Below are 18006 nucleotides of genomic sequence, written 5' to 3'. Positions count from 1 at the left end.
CGGGGATGGGGCGGGGCGGCGCCGGCGTGAAGGAGCGAGGAGACGGCGTGGTTGGTCTGTATTTTATATCCCGGGGGGAAAAGGGGCCGAGGGCTCTCCGCGCGGCTCCCAACCGCCCATCAGCAGGTAGGAGTGGTTGGCGATGTCCGTGCTGGGCGCCGGGCGGCTGGCAGCGGGCTCCGGCGGGGGGTCCCCGGGCTCGCCGCGGGGTCCGGGCAGCACCTCCAGCAGGCAGGGCAGCACGGCGTCCTCCGGCGGCTGCTTGTAGAAGGCGCTGGGCTGGGGAGGGCGGAGGAGATGCGCTCGGGGCGGCCCGGGGGCTGCGGGACGGCCGGAGGCGGCCCGGCCCGGCGCTCACCTGGCCCTGCTTGGGGCTGTCGTGCAGGAAGGTGCCCAGCGCGCGGTGCAGGTCGGGGACGGGCGGCCACAGCCTCTGCTTCACGCTGCTGAGGGGGCAGCGGGGCGGTGTGGGCAGACCCCCGGCCCGGCGCACCCCGCCGCCCGCAGCGCGGCCTTACCTGTACAGGGAGGGGAAGGTGCACCGCAGCCCCAGCAGCACTCCCGTGAAGATCAGCGGCGCCACCGTCACGCTCGGGATCACCCAGCCTGCGACGGAGCGGCGGTTCTGCACAGCCCGCTGATTCTCCTCGGCCCGCCCTCGGGCGCCCTCAGCCCCCTCCCGGCCCTTACCCGCCTCAGCCGCGACGTCGACCACGACGGGCTGCGACCACGCGCTCCAGCTGCCCTGGTACTGCGGCCCGCCGGGCTGCGCCCGCACCTGGGCACGATAGCGGGCACCGGGCCGGAGGTCCAGCACTTCCTTCCTGGCCGCCCGCGGGACCTGCAGCACCTGCGGGCAGAGCTGAGCTGGGGCTGTGTGGGGCCTGCGGCTGCCCCGTGTCAGCCCCTGCATCACCTTCCACTCGAGGCTGTTGTCCGTGGCGTAGCGGACCTGGTACTCCAGCTGCTCCGCCAGCGCCTCCAGGGGCGGCAGCCACTGCAAGCTGAACCGGCCCTGGGATGCCGTCGCCTGCACGTGCTGCGGGGCCTCCGTGAGCACTGTGGGATGGGGACGTGTCGCTGCCGTGGGACGGGACCCTGCCCCGAGCGAGGGATGTGGAGTGCAGGCACTCACCGGCCTGGTGCAGCCAGAAGGGCTCCTTGAAGTAGCTGAGCACGGGTGGCTCATGGAGCCGAGTGACGTTCACCAGGACGGCAATGGGGCTGCCGGCCGTGGGCTGGAAGGTGCAGGCGTGGCTGCCCTGCGTCCCCGTGCTGGCATCCTCACACTGCTGCCACGTGTCCTCCCTGTGCGGCAGGGAGTGGGCAGCCGGTCACCCTGCGGTGCTGGCACTGCCGCCATCGCTCTCTGCATGGGGCACAGCTCCGTGTCATTGCTGTGCCCTTTACCTCATGCCAGCCCCACTCGGAGATGCCCGGTAGAAGAGCTCATGGGTGCTCTGGTGCTCTGCAGGGTCCCAGCTCCACACACAGCGCACACACCGCAGGTCGGGAGTGCTGCAGTGCAGCCCGATGTCCCCTGAGCGGGTGAGAGCCAGGGCAGAGTGGGCTGCTTCCTCCCAGACCCCGCAGAACCCAACTCCCGTGTGCAGGCACTCTGCGGCCCCCAGCAGCGGAGACAGACGGTCTCTCACCAGAAGAGTGGGGCGTCTCTGCGACCACCACCTCCGACCAGGGCCCCCAGACACCATCCATAGAGGTGCCGTCGGGCTTGCTGCGCACCTGGATGTGGTACCTCACCCCCGGCTGCAGCTCCCGGAGAACCACCCACGTGTCGGCCTGCACCAGCCCCTAAAGAGAGTGGTGAGGGTGGGGGGCTGCCACGGGGCCCAGATCCCACAGCCCCTGTACGTACCTGCCCTGTTCCCTGGGAGGCCGCAGCTCCCCTGGCTGTGGGTGGGTGGGCTCTGCCGGTGGGACGGGCGGGGAGGTCCCCGGGTGCCGTGCCACGGGGTGTCACTGTGGGGGTCATGGGGTGGTAGCACACCTCGTAGAGGAAGAAGTTGGGGTAGTCAGCAAGTGGCGGCTGCCACGACACACGGAGCTGCCCTGCGGCTCCAGCCCAGCGGGCACTGATGTTCACGGGTGGGGCGATGAGGCCTGCAGGAATGTGTTGAGGCATCCCCAGTGCTGCAGCAGCCGCAAGGCCCAGATACTGCCAGCGGCGGGTGGGAAGAGGAAGGGGCAGCTGGGTATAGGCATCGGGGTCGTGCCACGGGAGGGACTCACCCACGGCATCCACGCTGAGCTCCCGCCTGTGCCTGGTCCGGTTGGTGGTGGTGTCCAGGACAAGGACGTGGAGCGGGGTGAAGAGCCGCACGTCCTGGCTGGGGAACACGCAGATGTGCCGCATCCCACTGACCCCACTGCGCTGCGTGGAGACTGCACACGTGGTGGGTGCATCCCTGAGGAACAGAGGGGGGTCCTCCAGCACCCTGAGCCCGAGGGCAGCTGGAGGGAGGGGATCCGGGCATGGCAGCGGTCCCTCAGTGTCACCGCTCCTTCCCACATCCCCGCCGGCTCTACCTGCTGTACCAGTAGTAGAAGCGGTGTATGGCGCTTGCCTCCTCCTCATCCCAGAAACACGTGAGATCCTCGAAGGAGCGGGAGAAGCAGAGGATGTCCTCGGGCACCTCCGCCAGCAGCGCGGCATCTGGTGGGAGGGTGGGCATGAAGGAGCCCTTGGCTGCCTCATCCCCTGCATGGCCCCTCCTGCCCGAGTCCCCCGCCAGCACCAGGGAGGGATGCATACGTCACCTCTGTTCCCCCTCCCCAGCACACGGGGTCCTCGGGACAAACAAACATCCCAAAATAGCCCTGCGGTCAGAGGGGCTCTGGAGATCAGCGGGAAGCACCCCGGCTCGGCTCACTCCGGAAGGCACGTGGAAGTGCGATAAGGAGAGCAGTGCCCCGGGAGAGGCAAGGGCCTGGGGCTTGTGTGGGGTTTGCAGTCCTGGGCATGGGGGGATGCTTGGCAACAAATGGGCTCTGCTGGGGGGCTCTAGGCTGCCCCCTCCCCCTCGCATGTTGATCTCCTTCTTGTTGCAGGGGTGAACTGGAGCATCACACCTCACCGCTGTGCTGCTGTCTGATCCCGCTCCAGGTGAAAGGACTGAGCACAGGAATGCCGCCCTCCCCACATGTCTGCCAGGTGTCCCCCTCCTCTCCCTGCCCCTCACGTTGCCCTGACCCCTAGCCCTGTTCCTCCTTTCCCAGATGGCATCTCCTTCCTCCCCAGCCACATGCCCTGCCCGCAGACCACAGCCCGCTCTCTCCTACCTGCCCTTCCCTTTTTGCACCCCCAGCCACCCCAGCCTCTCTTGACCTTCCCCAGCACTGTCCCCTCTCAGCCCCAGAGTGGCACAGGCACCTGCATGCCCCTGCTCTGGCCATGGCCTGTGGGTTCCCAGGCTACCCTCATGGCACAGCTCTGCAGCTGGCACAAAGCAAGCTCAGGCATTGCGCTGGCACTGTAGCAGTGGTCTCTGGGCACAGCAGTATAGTGTGAGCCCAAAGCCTCCTTTCCTGCCTCTGCACCGGTAGCGGTGACTTAAGGGGTGCTCCTGTGACCACTGTAGCAGTCTGACCACGGATCTTGGATGAGTGTGAAAACAGGAGCGTGAGATCAAATGTTTTGTCCAGTTAATACTTTATATAGTATTATAGAAAGAGTGAAAGGGCCTAAAGAGAGAGCTTAAAGCATCGGTGACCCTGCTGGGGCTGGCTCAGAGCTGGATGGAAAGAACCCGTGGGGTGCTAAGGTGGCACCAAGCTGGGCAGCGCCGCTGCGTTACATGTAGGAGCAGCATGATGTCATGGGGCTGAGGGCTGCCACCCCAAACTGGTGGCTGGCAGCTGCAGGAAGCAGGGCAACCCTTTGTTGCAGGCACCCCGGAGTGCCCCATGTGTGCCCAAACGCATCCTCCAGCAGACCTTCCTGGAGCCCCCTCCCTCATCTCGCACCTCCCTGGCTGCTGCAGGGTGAAGCTCCCTGTGACCCACCCGTGGGAGAACCATGACCCCAGGACCTACCTTGGGATGTCACTGGCTCGGTGTCCGTGGCAGGGCTGTGCCGGCTCAGCAGGACGGCAGCGAGCAAAGCAGGCAGCCAGCCCTGGTGCAGGCAGGCTGCCATCCCGCCCGTCATGCTCGGTACTTCCCAGCACCCTGGCTGCTGCCCCAGCTCTGCAGGGTGATACCTTTATCTGGGAAGTGTAGGCTGTGCTGCTCAGGAAGCCTGGCTGGAGGCTCCCCTCACCCCATCACCGGCACTTCCCCGTGCCCAAAACCACCGCTCTGCAGCCCCTTCACCAGCAGCCACAGTGCCAAGAGAGACTGCTCCCATCAGATAGGCAGCACGTCCTGCCCTTGTGGCTAGCGGCATGGGGTGGGAAGAAAAACAGCCACTGAGGAAGCAGGGAGGCCCCTTCTATGGGCTGGGCGGACTGTGGGACTTGGGGACACCCGCACCCTCGGTGACATGTCACAGCTCAGGGTGTGGGACGGTGGCTCTGAATCCATCTCACCCTGCGCTGCCCCACTCTGTGCTGCTCTGTGTGGCCCCGCTGTGCCACAGGCAGGTCGGCATCAATCTGCCCCACGGCACTGCCATCCTGGGGGCAAGGAGGGGAAGGGAGGAACAGTTTGTCACGTTGTTTTTTTTTCAATCCAGTCCCACTTCCTTCTCCATCTGGTGACCGGGCTTTGCAGGCAGCAAGCACAAACCCTTTGGTTCAGCATAACTGCCCCATGTGCCGTTCACAGCTCAGCAGGCAGGTGCAGAGGTGGTGGCACACTGGAGCAGCTGCTCCCTGTCACTGCTTCACTGGCAACTTCAGTGGTGGAGCAGAGGATGCTCATCAATGGCTGCAGCTGCCAAGTAGCACTGGAGGCCAGAACGGGGAAACTGAAATGGTACTGACGCATTTCAAATGTGATCTGGGGAAAAGAGGCTGTTCCCCAGAAAGAAAAATGCCTTGCTGTGGGGTCACACACAGCACCCCATGGGCACGGGCTGGGGACTGGGCACATCCTCCAGAAAAGCATCAGCTCCCCATCCCTCCACTGGAGCCAGCTGTCCCTTGTACAATGTTTATTGACCATAAAACATAGCCATTGAGTTCCAAGGGGTAGTGCTGAGCTGGAGACTGTGCACGTCCTTCCTCCTGCACTGGGGCTGCTGCATCCCATGCTGGAGTTGATGATCACTATCTGCAGTGGAGTAAGCTGAGAACTGCAGGGCAGGGAGCTGCCGGGTCTCTGCTTCCACCTCTCACCCAGCAGTTTGGGTGTTTGTGTCCTGCCAGGGCGTGGGCTGCAGCATCCCCAGCTCCTGGGGGCCGGGCCCTTCTCTCTGCTGCAGACACTGTGTAGGGCACGCAGCTGGCACTTGTCCTTTGAGGCCGTCGCTATGTGTCCCCCAGCCAGCGTGCATCAGGAGGCAACTGGGAAGGGCACAGTGCAGTCCTGCTAAAGGGAGGATGCTCTCCAGAGGGGCCACTGTTGTTCAGCCATGGTCACCTGCTGGGCAGGGATTGAAGGTAACCCCCACAGCAGTGTCCCAGCAAGCTGGGGGCTGGTGTTGCCCCTCCGCCATGGGGGCACAAGCTGGTGGGAACTGCATGGAGCTGGGTGCAGCCTCAGGCCTCCTCCGCGGTGGCATCAATCCCTGCGTAGGTGAAGTTCTCAAACAGGGCCATGTTCACGTATGCCTGCATGGGAACACAAGTCAGGTGCAGGGGAGATGCTGAGGTGTGCTTGGTGGGGTTCCACGGGGACGGCTGGCCATGTGGCCACTCACCTTCCTGGCCTCCAGCATGCGGATGAGCTGCATGGAGATCTGGGCAAAGGGTGGGCGCTCGTAGGGACGGTCGCGCCAGCACTGCCGCATCAGCTCGTACCTGGGGGCAGAGAGCGAGTGTGCACGGGGTGGGGTGGGCAGAAAGGCTGCTTGTGGGACACTGGGAGAAGCGGGCAGGAGACAAAAGCATGGGGTAGAAGGCATGGGGCTCTTCTTCCAGTTGTGGTGCACAGGGGACCAGGATGGGCTGCCAGAAGCCATCAAGAACCCCCACAGGTAGTATGGGGGATGCAGGGCACTCTGCCAACTTACACCTCATCATCACAGTTGCGGGGTTTCTCCATGCGATAGCCCTGGGGCAGCTTCTCGTAGAGCTCAGCACACGTCATCCCGCAGTACGGCGTGCCCCCTGCAGCCACATACACACGTGTGGTTGTGGTGGGGGCATGAGGTGCCCTCACCCCCTTGACCCCAGCCACTGCTCCCCTGGGTTGTCCCCTCCAGAGCTGCAGGAGGACTTGCAGGGACCCGAGTGGGTGAAGGGGACAAAAGATGAGCCTTACCCAAGCTGACGATCTCCCAGAGAAGGACGCCAAAGGACCACCTGAAATAGTAGATTAGGCTGCGATGGAGCCAGCAGCCGTATCCCACTCACGGGGAGGGGGACAAGCTGAAGGGGTTCGTGGTGAGACTGGATGGGGCCAAGAAGAGGGACAGCGGTGGCTGTGTCTGTGTCCCAGCCCCGGCGTCTGTGGACTTACACATCACTCTTGGTGGTGTACACGCTGTAGTTGAGGGACTCGATGGCCATCCAACGAACTGGCAAGCGGCCCTGGAGAAACAGAAGGTGACCCTCAGGGGACATCCCAAGGGAGGAGGGAGGATGGTGCAGCTGTCTTCCAGCTGGCTTCCCACTAGTGGGAGATCCTGCCCTCCGCATCCATGAAGGCTCCATGGAGTCTCCTAGCTCCTCCCTCACCATTGTCTTCTTCACGTAGACCTCCTCCCCCCTGGAAAGGCCAAAGTCAGCGATCTTGGAGGCCAGGTTTTCTCCCACCAGGATATTCCTGGCTGCCAGGTCCCTGTGAATGAACTGAGACAGGACAGCAGTGAGCCGTGGCTGGCCAGAGTCGAACTGAGAGCTGGGGCTTGCAATGGAGATAGGGAGAAACTGCTCCACAGAGGGCAACACACCCCTACCCTGTGTGCCTGGGGACATACCTGCTTCTCACTTAGGTACTGCATCCCCTTGGCCACGTCTGAAGCGAACTGGAGGAGCTGCTGGGAGGTGAGGGTGGACGCGGTGCCATGCTCCTTGGCAAAGGCTGGGTCGGTCTCCAGGACTCGGCTTTTGCGGAGGAAGTCAAGGAGGTTTCCATAGGGGGCATACTCGATGGCAATATACAGGTAACCTGTGGGCAGGAAGAGGCAGGGCTTAGGCTGTCTCCAGAAAAGGGCAGTAGCCAGCGAGGAAGAGGGGACGGCCCTCACCCTTGTTCTCACAGGCGCCTAGCAAGTTGATTATGTTGGGGTGATGGCCCAGCTTGCACAGCACCTCTAACTCTCCAGCAAAGTCCCGGTGGTCATTCTCTGAGGCGAACTCTGGAAGCAAAGCAGAGATGCACACCTGGACCTTTCCACCAGTCCTCCACAGACAGCTCCTGCCCCTTCTCAGCCCAAAGTGCTGCTCAGGATGCAACTTCATCCCCACCACATCCCCACCTGCTTCCATCCTGCCTGCCCCACCGCAACGCTCACCCTTCAGCATCTTGATGGCTGCATTCATTTTCAAGCCATCTTTTTTGATCATGGCCCTGATGACCTGCCCAAAGTTCCCTTCCCCAATCATGTCCTCAAACTTGATGTCCTCCCACTCCAGGATGGGGTAGCTGAGGGGTTCGGGCTGTGGCTTGGGCCGGCGCGTCAGGGTCAGGGTCCCTGAATTGAACTGCAGGATGGTCTCTTCTCCCTGCAAGAGGGCAGCAGTTGAGGTTAGAGGCATCGGGCACCCCTCTGCCCCACGGCGGTGCCAACAGGGCAGGTATCACGGGCAAGGGTGGGCTCCGCACCCTCTCTGTGTGGAGGTGAGGTCTGGCTGCATCCGGACTGGAGGCTATGGAGCGTGACCTGGATCGGGCTGGGACGTGGGGAGCTGGGGACACTGTCCTGGCAGGGCAGGCAGCACTCACCGAGCCAGACTGGTATGTGAAGGTGCGGCGCCGGTGGAAAAAGTTCTTCTTGATGAGAAAAAGTGCCAGGAGGGCAAAGAGGATGGTGAGGCAGGTGACGGACACGGAGCCGATGATGGCCAAGAGCAGCTGCTGGTCTACTCCTGCCTGCTCGGTGCTCTGGCTGCCCAGGCTGGGTGGCACACTCAGTGCTCCTGCCAAAAAGAAGGATGGCAGTCCACGGCTGAGCCTTGCATGGAGCTGCATGGATGGCTGAGCAGCAAGACCTCAGCCCTGTACCAGCACGCTGGGAGCCCATGCAGACACCACATCCCACCCGCAGCTCCCAGTGCCATGAGGTGAAGTTGGTAGTGCCTGGACTGCAGAGGTGAGACACCCACTGAGGGTCTGGGTGCAGGTACATGCTTGCAGGGACTCCCCACTCACCATCCCCCAGGGTCTTGGCTTTCACCAACTGGCTCCACTCCCCTGGGACGTGGGAGTTGGCCCGGACACGAAACTGGTAGGTGGTGCTGGCGTTGAGGCCTCCAATGATCTTGGTGGTCTCGGCGCCATTGTCGGTGTCAATCCACTGGGGCTCACTGGTCCCCCCCACCTGCTGCAGCTCCACAATGTACTTGGTGATGCCCCCGTTGGGGTACTCGGGGACCTGCCAGTAGAGCCTGATGGCTGTGTCAGACACAGACTCTGCTGAGAGTGACCGTGGGGAGGAAGGCCCTGAGAAGAGAAGTGGAGCATTAGTACCAGCACAGGGCTCCTGACGCTGCAATGGCTAAGCACTGGCGGGAGAACAAGCCCCCTCCAGCTCCTGTCAACAGCAGTGGTAACCAGAGCTGTGCCAGGCTTGAGGGACCTCTACGGACCCTCTGCCTATGCTTGCGTGATGTCAGGAGGTGAACATGGACTCGTGTTTCTCAGGCATCTTATCATTCCCACTTCCCCTTCTGAGCCTTTTCCACATCCTACAGCACACATCCCACAGTTACCCAAAGCTCTGAAAGTACAGAGCAGAGAAAGCATTACATCCTGCAGATCTGACACGTAACAACCCTCCCAGCACGTACCAGACTGCACTCAACCTCACTGAAGCCACACGTCCTGTGCTCTGCTTCCCCCTGGTCTACCAGAAAGGTTGGTCATACTGATGGGATGTGGCCATTTGGGGAAATTACCAGGGTTAATGCAAGCAAAAGGAAACTACTTTTTGTGCAAAAAAAAATTTAAAAAAGTAATTGTATTGAGAAACTTCTTACTACAGGGTGTTGTAAAGGCAGCAAGTGTAGACAAGTGTGACAGAGCATGGGTGTGGGCATGAAGGATAGATCTATATTTGGTCATCATTCATCATGACCTGAATGCCACATTCAGGATGTTCCTCGGCTGCTTTGTGCTGGAGGCTGTTGGATCCAGTGAGAACACAAGGACTGATTTTGCCATGTAGCTGGCATCTACCCTCAAGTGACTGTTTGTAGTCTACCAGAGCTGGGATACAGGACCAGCCAGACCCAGGGATGGTTGCTCTTACATTTATCACCAGTTTATTGTTAGAATTCCCTGGATTTCTTTTTTTCCTTTTCTCCTTTCTAAAGCCAGGTTGTATACTTCACCTCCTCATTTTAAAGGAGGGCTATAAGAAGGAAGGGGACAGACTCTTCAGCAGGGTCTGTTGTGATAGGACAAGGGGAAAATGTTTCAAAGCAAAAGAGGGGAGATTTAGATTGGATGTTAGGATGAATGTCTTTACAATAAGGTGGTGAGACACTGGAACAGGTTGCCCAAAGTGGTGGTGGAAACCTTGTCCTTGGAGACATTCAAGGTCAGGCTGGATAAGTCTCCGAGCACCTAACTGAGCTGTAGGTGTCCTTGTTCACTGCAGGGAAGTTGGACTAGACAGCCTTTAAGGGTCCTTTCCAGCTTAGAAGATTCTATGATTTTACAGGGTTCTCTCATTCTCCATGAGGTGCATATGGGGAATGACTCCTAAAGTCTCCCACACTCTAGGGCAAGAAACCCTCCCACCCCAGCCCCACGTCACCCACCTTTGCTGTTGATCATGACCTTGTAGAGGTCAGAGGGGGGCCCCAGGCTGGTGCAGTGGTACACCAGCACCTCCAGCCCATACTCCTTGTTGAACTCCAGGCCCCCAATGTGGGCAGAGAGCACGGAAATGGACGTGATGTTTTTCTTGTAGACCAGTTGCTTTGCGGAGTCGAAGAGATGGACGATGAATCCATGTGCTGGCTCATGGTTACTCGGCAATTTCCAGTTGACATGAAGGGTGTTCTTCTCCTCAATGGACCAACCTTCAATCACAGGCTTGACTGTGGGCTCTGTGAACAAAAGGGAAGTGAAACCTCACTGCATGTCAGCCATGGGTCTTGGTAGACCCCGTGCTATGCAGGGAGAGTAAGGGGATGGGGACCCACCTAGGCACTCAGTCACCATGACGGCCTCAGGTCCCTTGCTGCCCTCACCACCATCCCCTGGTCGGCTCAGCTGTACCTTGACAACGTAGGCGGTCACCGGCCGGAGGTTCATGAGGGTGATGTTTTCACTGTTGTCAACTGTTAACCAAGAGGACATATCAAATCCATACCCCCATCCCATCACCAGTGTCCTCCCAGTGTCACCACAGAGGGTCTTGCTGAGCAAGATGGAGACCTCTGCACACCCCAGGCTCTTCACAGGAGCCACGTACCCATCCTGACAGCTACGTACCCACAATGGACGACCACACCGAGGCATCATCCTTGGGCTTGTAGAGTAACTTGACAGAGACAATGGGCCCATCACCAGAGAAGCAGTCCACAGGTGACACCACAAGCTGGCGACTCTGCTTGGCCAGCAGCCGGGGGGGGCTCAGGGGTGCTGGTGGCACTGGGGATGAAAGAAGGAATTATACCAGTTGGACTGGGAGCAACCAGGAGCAGAGTATGAGGACATCTCCAGTTTCTTGGCTCCTTCCAGCTTTGGCGGGTAGGGGAAGACCCCAACAAATGTTTTATCACCACTCAAACCTGACTGTTGCCTCTGTGACACAAGATGAGTGGCATGTAGTCCACTTGTGGGGGGTCTTACTGCCACACTGTGACCCAGCACCCCCAGTTCTTTCCTCACCTCGAATGTTGACCTTGACTTTCCGGCTGTCCTGGCCCCCAGTAGTAGAGACTCGGCACTCCCAGAGCCCTGCGTCGGCCTTCGTCAGATGCTGCACCTGAAACTCGCACGTGATCTGCCCCGACTCTATGATGGCTTTGACCAGCTGTGGGCACAGAGGTGCTATCAGCCACCATGGCAACCAGGGTTGCCACTTGGTGGAGTTGTCACCCACTGTGTTGGGGATCCTGCGATTTGGGTGCAGGGACAGTGCCAAAAGATGGGAGCGAGGTGAAAACACGGGGCTGTGGGCAGTGGCTTCTGAGGTACCTTGAGCATGGTGCCATCAGCCTTGCGCAGCTCCACACCATCACTTGCAGGCAGTGGGTTGCCGGTGGCCACGCAGCTGATGATGGGCTCTGAGCCCAGGTTGAACTCCAGCTCCGAGGCCAGTTTGATGATCTGGGGGAAGCGGTCTGGTGTGGAGAAATCAGCATTAGGGCTCATCCCACTTCTCCCTGTTCACTAAGGACGTTCAGACCTTTCCCGGTGCTGGGGGTCATGTCTGAGCACTGAGGTCCAGCTCAGATCCACCCCTCACTCTAGGCTCAGGGATGCTCGTTGGCACAGCTAATTTGGGAAAGCCAGACTACTTTCCCTCTTGCAGCACCACAGTTTCTATGGGGCTGGGGGCTATTTTTACCAGCAAGGCAGGCTGCCCACCTGGCTGTGGAGATTGGTATCAGCCCCCTTTAATGAGGAAGAAGCTGGAGCCCACCCACAGGGGACAAAGCCCCTCTGTGGCCCTGTGCCAGCCTCACCTGACTTCTCGCAGTGCTGCCCATGCCAGCCTGCAGGGCAGACACAGCCACTGAAGCGGTTACAGCTGCCACCATTCCGGCAGGCACACATCAGAGCGCAGTCGGGGCCATAGTATCCTGGGGGACAGGCTGTGGGAAGAGGAGAATCCACTGCTACCTCCGGCCACACTGTACAGGTGCACGTGCTCAGCCTGTGCTGGCGCTCAAGCCAGCAGGCAAGGCAGGATACTGCCCATGTTCCCATACCTTGGCTGCAGTGGGAGCCGCTCCACCCCGAGGCGCAGGAGCAGCCATAGGGGTCCGGCAGGCAGAAGCTCAGCCCCCTGCAGCCCTGGGCTCTCTGGCACGTCTCCTGACAGTTGCGGCCAAACTGGCCTTCCCGGCAGGCTGGAAAACAAGTGCTTCATGGAGCTCCCCAGCACTATCCCTGGCAGGCAAGGAGCTGCTGCCCCAGTGTTTGTCCTGCCAAGGTGATAGAAGTAGGGGGCACTGGGGATGGGCAGATGCTGGGGGTGCTGTGAGTTTCTGGCCACGGTGACAAGATCTTGGAGTGCAGTGGGACACAGCTTGTCCCCTTGTGGCAGAGGCAGCCGCTGGACCTACCTCTCTCACAACGGGTGCCTGTGAAGCCAGGAGGACAGATGCATTCACCGACGTGGTCATGACAGATGCCCCCATTCAGGCAGTCAGGACAGTCCTTCTCACAGGACGGACCCCATTTCTTTGCAGCACACGCTGCAGGGAGAGCAGAGGGGTGTGGAGTGGCACTGGGCCATGTGTCCCCACAGTATGGGAGGGGACAACGGAGTGCCACTTCCCCAGCCCCACTTACCTCTGACGATTAGCCTGTAGAAGGCACTCCACAGAGGGCTATCTCCCATGAAAGTGGCACTGTAGACACCATTTTCAGTTACGCTGACATTCGGGAGTGTTAGAGTGAAAAGGTCACCCCGCACCTCGCCCCGGTCCGTGGTCTGGTAGTAGGTACCTGCAGGGAGACAGGGGGTGACCTGGGGACTGCTGTACCCTGCGGTGGGGGAGCGAGGGCGGCTAGGAGCAGGGCTGGTGCAGGGCACTGGGTGGTAGCAGCCCTGCTTGTGAAGCCACTTGCCATTTCTTTTCCACATGACATCCATCTCCTTCCTCCTGAGGACCCTGGCGGAGAAGGTGGCCGGCTCGCCGACATTCACAGACTGCGTGGCCTTCACTGGGAAGAGGTGGGCTGCCAAAGAGAAGGAGGAGCAGGCTGAGGGCAGTGCCTGGGTGGGCCGCCCCGCTATGCAGTCCTAACACACCTCTCCATGGGGACATCACCACGCACATCTCCATCCACACACCTCGGGCAGAGGAGCCACAGGGAACCAGGGATGGCACCCAGGGTTGGGGTGTCCTGTGCTGTCCCAGCACGGGATGCTGTGACAGCAGCCTGGGGAGATATGACAGCATGAGATGCTGCTTGCTGCCAGACTGGGAGGTGTGTAGGCAAGAGGCAGGACCTGTGTCTTTGCCTGCCTCTAGCAGAGCACTCAACATGTTTACCTGATTTCCCAGGTGTTGGGGTATGCACCACTCTCATAGCTATACTGTGAGTCAGCCTGGACACAGCTTTGAGCCTAAACCAGGCTATAAATATGTTAAGGACTGGGAAACCAAGCCCTGGGTGTGCCAGCAACGACACAAAAGAGGGCACACTCAGATACTGGCTGCCAGAGCCTCCCAGTGTGCCAGATCGCACGCCCTGCAACTGGCTGTGCTGGGTGGGAGCAGTGGTGCCTGCAACCCAGCATTCTTCCAGCTTATATCTATTTATTCTGCCGTGCTCAATATTGTTCTCCCATGGCTTTTGCATCTTTAGCCACGGTCCTGCACTGTAGCCACAAACGCACTGCTGCAGCCAGGGTCTGATGCCCTGAGCAGAGCACCACATCTCACCCCGAGAACCAGAAACTCCAACAACCACAGGTTGACTCCTGCTGGCAGCACACCAGCAGCCCTGCAGCCTGACCGCTGGCACCACTGCAAGCCAAAGGAGAGGTCCTGGCAATGCTCGTTTCAGCTATTTATTGTCTGTCTTCTCTTATCAGTGCTGTAATTTTAGACAGATCCTCTGACAGATTTCCTGAAGTTCCCTATTGTGCTCACAGATGCGAAAATAAAAGAATTTAATTTTTTTTCTGCTGTGGCCTCTCCGGGCACCTCTCTGCTCTGTGATCCGACAGAACAGTTTGTTGGGTTTAAACCCTTCTCAGATCGCCTCTCTGGGTCTGATTGGTCTTTTTTCCTGTGTTTTTACTTCCAAAGCTGATAATCCTTCCTGTGCTCTCACGCATCTTAGAAGATACTCACTGTCCTTGGGCAGCATTCCCTATACATGCTGTTGTGAGCGCTCAGCTGCGCTTTGAGAGCTGATACGATGCACACACTTGAGCCCTCAGCATGGTTTCTTTACACAGCCCTCACTCCTCTGGCAAAGATTTAACCCTTTTGTTACTTTTTCCTTCGATCAGTCTTCCTCATTTTTTTCTAAACTTCTCCTTGTCTAAATAAAACAGAGCGACATCAGCATTTTTGGCACTTCTAACTCCTGCAGGGGCTTTGGGCCAGTGAACCAACCTGGGTCCCACTGACCACCACACTCATGACATATACAGGGAGACACAAATGCCATGTCAGTATGCAAAGCCCCCCCTCCATTCCCTTAACATAGCAATGTGTCCGTGCCCTTCTGTCCCTTCTGTTCCACTTTCCAGTGCTCTGCTCTCCTCCCTCGGTGCCTCCTGGAGCTCTGTTTGCCCAGACCGGCTGTCTCTGTTTCTGATAAGGCTGCTGCCATGTTCAGTGTGAGCCTTTGGCCAAGGACAGAGAGCAGTCCCTGCTCCTATCGCAGTCTGTTCCCCAGCTGGAGATACTGGAGCAGCTCAAAACACTGTGATAGAGCTGTATTTTAACAAGGGCAGGGAGAGTCTTGTTTTAGCCAAAACTTTCTAACAAAGAGCTTGAAAACACCCAGTAGCAAACACCTATCACTTCTTGTCCTAATAACTTAGCGAAGTCTCAAGAGCCGTGAGGTCAGTGAGGGCAGTGCTGGGGACTGTGTCCCCTTGGGCATTATTCCCAGTGTGGTGATGCCCTTTAGGCTTCTATGGCCCTAACGAGGAGCAGGGGCAGGAGGTGAACCCCATGCCTCCACCTGCCCTCCCTAGGAACCTGCTGGAGGGCAGAGCCAGACCTGCCAGTGGGACCTGGGGCTGGCACTGCCCAATGGCACCCTGCTTTTGGTTGATGATTGCCAGACCTCACTGCCTCCTTTGGCTCCCCTCCACCTGGACCTTGCCCTGCTCATGGGCACCATTCCCACCCACTGCCTGCAGCCGCCCTTCCCGCACACCTCCCTGGGGCGGGAGCTGTTGGCAGGCGGCCACAAAGCACCCTTGGAGTTGGGCCATGCTCCTCCAGCTGAAAAACTCTCATATCCTCATGGGGTGAAAACGTTTCTTCCTTGCACCAATTGCTACCTCCTGTATGCCACAGATCAACCCACAGCATGATGCAGACATCCAAATGGCCGCCACCCACACCCAGGGCTCGAGTAAGAGAAGACCTGTTGGTGGTCCATCACCTCTCTCATGCTCTGCACAAAGGCCAGAGGGGCTGGGCACAGCAGTAGCTGCCTGCTGACTCAAGAGCTGCCACCAACGGCACCAACAGACCCTAAACCTAGCCTCAGTGAATCATAGAATGGCTTAGACTGGAAGGGACCTTAAAGATCATTGAGCTCCAAGCCCTCTGCCGTGGGCTGGTTCCCACCCCATAGACCAGGCTGCCCAGGGCCCCATCCAACCCAGCCTTGAGTGAGTGAGTGAGTGAGTGAGTGACTGTGTCATGCTCCCCAGAGCCCACTCAAACACTCACCATTGTGGCTGTTGTGCACGTAGACCACCTGGGCCTGCTCTGTTGGCGTGCGCCCCAGGCAGTAGAGGATGCCCACCAGGTCAGGCATGGAGAAGCCCCTGGCCTGGACGTAGTTGCTGCGGTTGCGGTAGTTTTGGAAGCCTGTCTTGGGGTGCGTCATCACAATCTTGTTCTCCCTCTCAATCTGCAGGTAGCTCACGTCACGCTCGCCCATGATGCAGGAGAGGAAGAAGTCAGAGTGGGACAGGCTCTGCACGTTGGCAATCAGGGTGATGTCTAGGATGGCCCCTGTTGAGGGGAACATGAGAGAATGTCACAGCTGGACCAGGACACGGCCTTCTCTACATCAGTCACTGGGGCAGACCCCATAACCCAAACCTCACCCTATTTCCAAGTCCTTCTTGCCCTGAGGCTGGTAGGTGGCACAGTGGACATTTCCAGCCTCTTTCTGGAGATCCCCAAGGGCTCAGGAAACTGCGTGAGCCACGTGTGCAGTGTTATGCAGCTCCTTCTCCTGCGATCTGCCCATGCCCCTGTCCCAAGCTGGGATACAGAGGATAGCTCAGCCCCAAAGCTCAGCCCTGAGAACATCAAACCACCAATCTCAAAGAGATGTTTCCTCCCCTCATGCCCCTCCTGAATCCCTGCTTCATTGGTACCACCATAGCTGTCTCGTCCCACCAAACCTCCCTGGGAAACGGGCTCACCTACAGGGCAAAGGGAAAGGAGTCATTTACCTGCCATCCATGGGAGGAGAAGCAGTAGATAAAACTGGAGTCCCATGTCCTTGAAGTGTGTTCCAAATCTGGCACAGGAAAATATCCAGCACATCCCAGCCACGGGTGACAGAGCCAGTGGTGGCAACTTCCTACGGGCTCCACATGAGTGGAGGCTCAGGACCCCCGCCCCACGCTCTCCATCTTGCCCCAGCACTCCTGCTTGATGTCCGGGGGAGCCAGGACCCCTTCCTCTGGATCATAGCTGGGGCATGGTGTGGGTGATGCCTTCGTCCCCACCCACTCGGCTGCTGCCCAGCTGTGTGGCAAAGGGGCCACTAAGATTTGCTGCCCAGTGGGGCTCTCTCGTGGGGCTAGAATGGCACGCTCAGGATGCTCCCAGCCATGCTGAGCCCCAGCCTGACCGGGTGGTGTCCCAGCCCCTTTCTTGCCTGCAGTGGTTAGGGTCTCACGCCCGAGCCTGCCTGTGCAGCGCCATCCTCATCGCCTCCGTATGCCCCGTGGCTATGGGAAGGGCTCTGTGGAGCAGGGAAAGGAAAGGGGCCAAGGGGCTGCGGCTGGCGGCGGCGGCGGCGGAGCCAAATCCTGTTTCCCATGCGGCGTTTCCTGCTCTCCACCCATTGTTCAGAGCCAGCCCTGACTCTAGGAGCCAGAGGCAGGAGCTGACCCTCACGGGCTCTGCCCCCGGCACTGAGACCATGCACACCTCAGGACACCTTGACCACCATGAGCCACCAGCTCATGTGCCCCCCTCAGAGAGGAGACCAAGTGGTAGTGAATTCCTGCTGCTGCTCCTTGCCCTGCTGCTTACCCTCGCACTTCCACATGCCATTATGGTAGTGCAACCTGTACAGAATGCCCCAGCAGGGTGCCAGCATCCACAGCCCCATCCATGTCCCTGCAGGGCTGGGTGGCAGCAAAGTGGGGACCTCGGGCCACTCTGCCACATCACGAGGCAGAAGCGTTAGTTTGGCAGTGGCTGAGCAGAGCCCTCACAGCAGAAAACAGCTGGACAGCCTGGGCAGGAGGGCAGCAGCTGCTGGGGGGAGAAAATCCCTCTGCAGGGCCGTAAACACGTCTGGGAGGAAGCTGGAAGCAGCAGAAAGCCTGGCTTTCCTTGACCGCCTTCCAGCCTGTCTCCCTCTTTCCTGTTTCAGAAGCCGCCTGTCCTTGGGCTACACCCAGGGGAAAGCTTGGGGCCTCGCCATGGCTGCAGCCGCACTGCGTGCCGAGGGACCTTGTAAGGCCACGCTGGGCTCAGGCAGGCGCAGGGCATGGTAAATGCATGGTATTCCTGAGGAAATCACTGCAATCTTTACCTACTTGACCACGGACTGTTCTGCAAGTGGCACACTGAGCTGTTCCCATGTGAAAGCCTGGGCTGCCGGGGAGAAAGATCCATGCTTTGGTGTGTCCCAAGCCCATGCTGT

General features: G+C 59.4%; 2 protein-coding genes across 11 annotated transcripts; both read right to left on the bottom strand.

Annotated features, from left to right (window-relative positions):
• Positions 1–42: 42 nt before the first annotated feature.
• On the bottom strand, positions 43–4202 carry MPL (MPL proto-oncogene, thrombopoietin receptor). Of its 9 annotated transcripts, none has more exons than XM_040704534.2 (12): positions 4054–4202; positions 2548–2674; positions 2251–2426; positions 1877–2121; positions 1656–1812; positions 1411–1540; positions 1136–1308; positions 917–1059; positions 691–850; positions 519–606; positions 359–446; positions 43–279 (listed from the first exon to the last, which is right to left on the bottom strand). In XM_040704534.2, exons 1-12 carry the CDS (start codon positions 4166–4168, stop codon positions 64–66), a joined length of 1818 nt encoding a protein of 605 aa, XP_040560468.1. In that variant the 5' UTR covers positions 4169–4202; the 3' UTR covers positions 43–63. The 9 variants fall into 9 exon arrangements, with proteins under 9 accessions (XP_040560468.1, XP_046800289.1, NP_001001782.2 ...); XM_046944333.1 differs by having other exon boundaries at positions 691–841; NM_001001782.2 differs by having other exon boundaries at positions 519–850; positions 2557–2674.
• An 896-nt stretch (positions 4203–5098) lies between these two features.
• On the bottom strand, positions 5099–17084 carry TIE1 (tyrosine kinase with immunoglobulin like and EGF like domains 1). Of its 2 annotated transcripts, none has more exons than XM_015291320.4 (23): positions 16577–17084; positions 15840–16127; positions 13039–13149; positions 12760–12915; positions 12531–12662; positions 12174–12314; positions 11928–12056; positions 11437–11582; positions 11128–11272; positions 10729–10887; positions 10437–10574; positions 10050–10340; positions 8437–8727; positions 7891–8204; positions 7580–7790; positions 7313–7423; positions 7043–7233; positions 6801–6914; positions 6583–6653; positions 6385–6425; positions 6134–6230; positions 5822–5921; positions 5099–5732 (listed from the first exon to the last, which is right to left on the bottom strand). In XM_015291320.4, exons 1-23 carry the CDS (start codon positions 16668–16670, stop codon positions 5661–5663), a joined length of 3543 nt encoding a protein of 1180 aa, XP_015146806.2. In that variant the 5' UTR covers positions 16671–17084; the 3' UTR covers positions 5099–5660. The 2 variants fall into 2 exon arrangements, with proteins under 2 accessions (XP_015146806.2, XP_422400.5); XM_422400.8 differs by having other exon boundaries at positions 8011–8204.
• Between the last annotated feature and the right edge of the window lie 922 nt (positions 17085–18006).

Source organism: Gallus gallus, chromosome 8, assembly GCF_016699485.2.
Source record: "Gallus gallus isolate bGalGal1 chromosome 8, bGalGal1.mat.broiler.GRCg7b, whole genome shotgun sequence".
Lineage (NCBI taxonomy): Eukaryota > Metazoa > Chordata > Aves > Galliformes > Phasianidae > Gallus > Gallus gallus.
The sequence above is the reverse complement of the archived record's forward strand: the minus strand, read 5'-3'. Positions and strand labels throughout refer to the sequence as shown.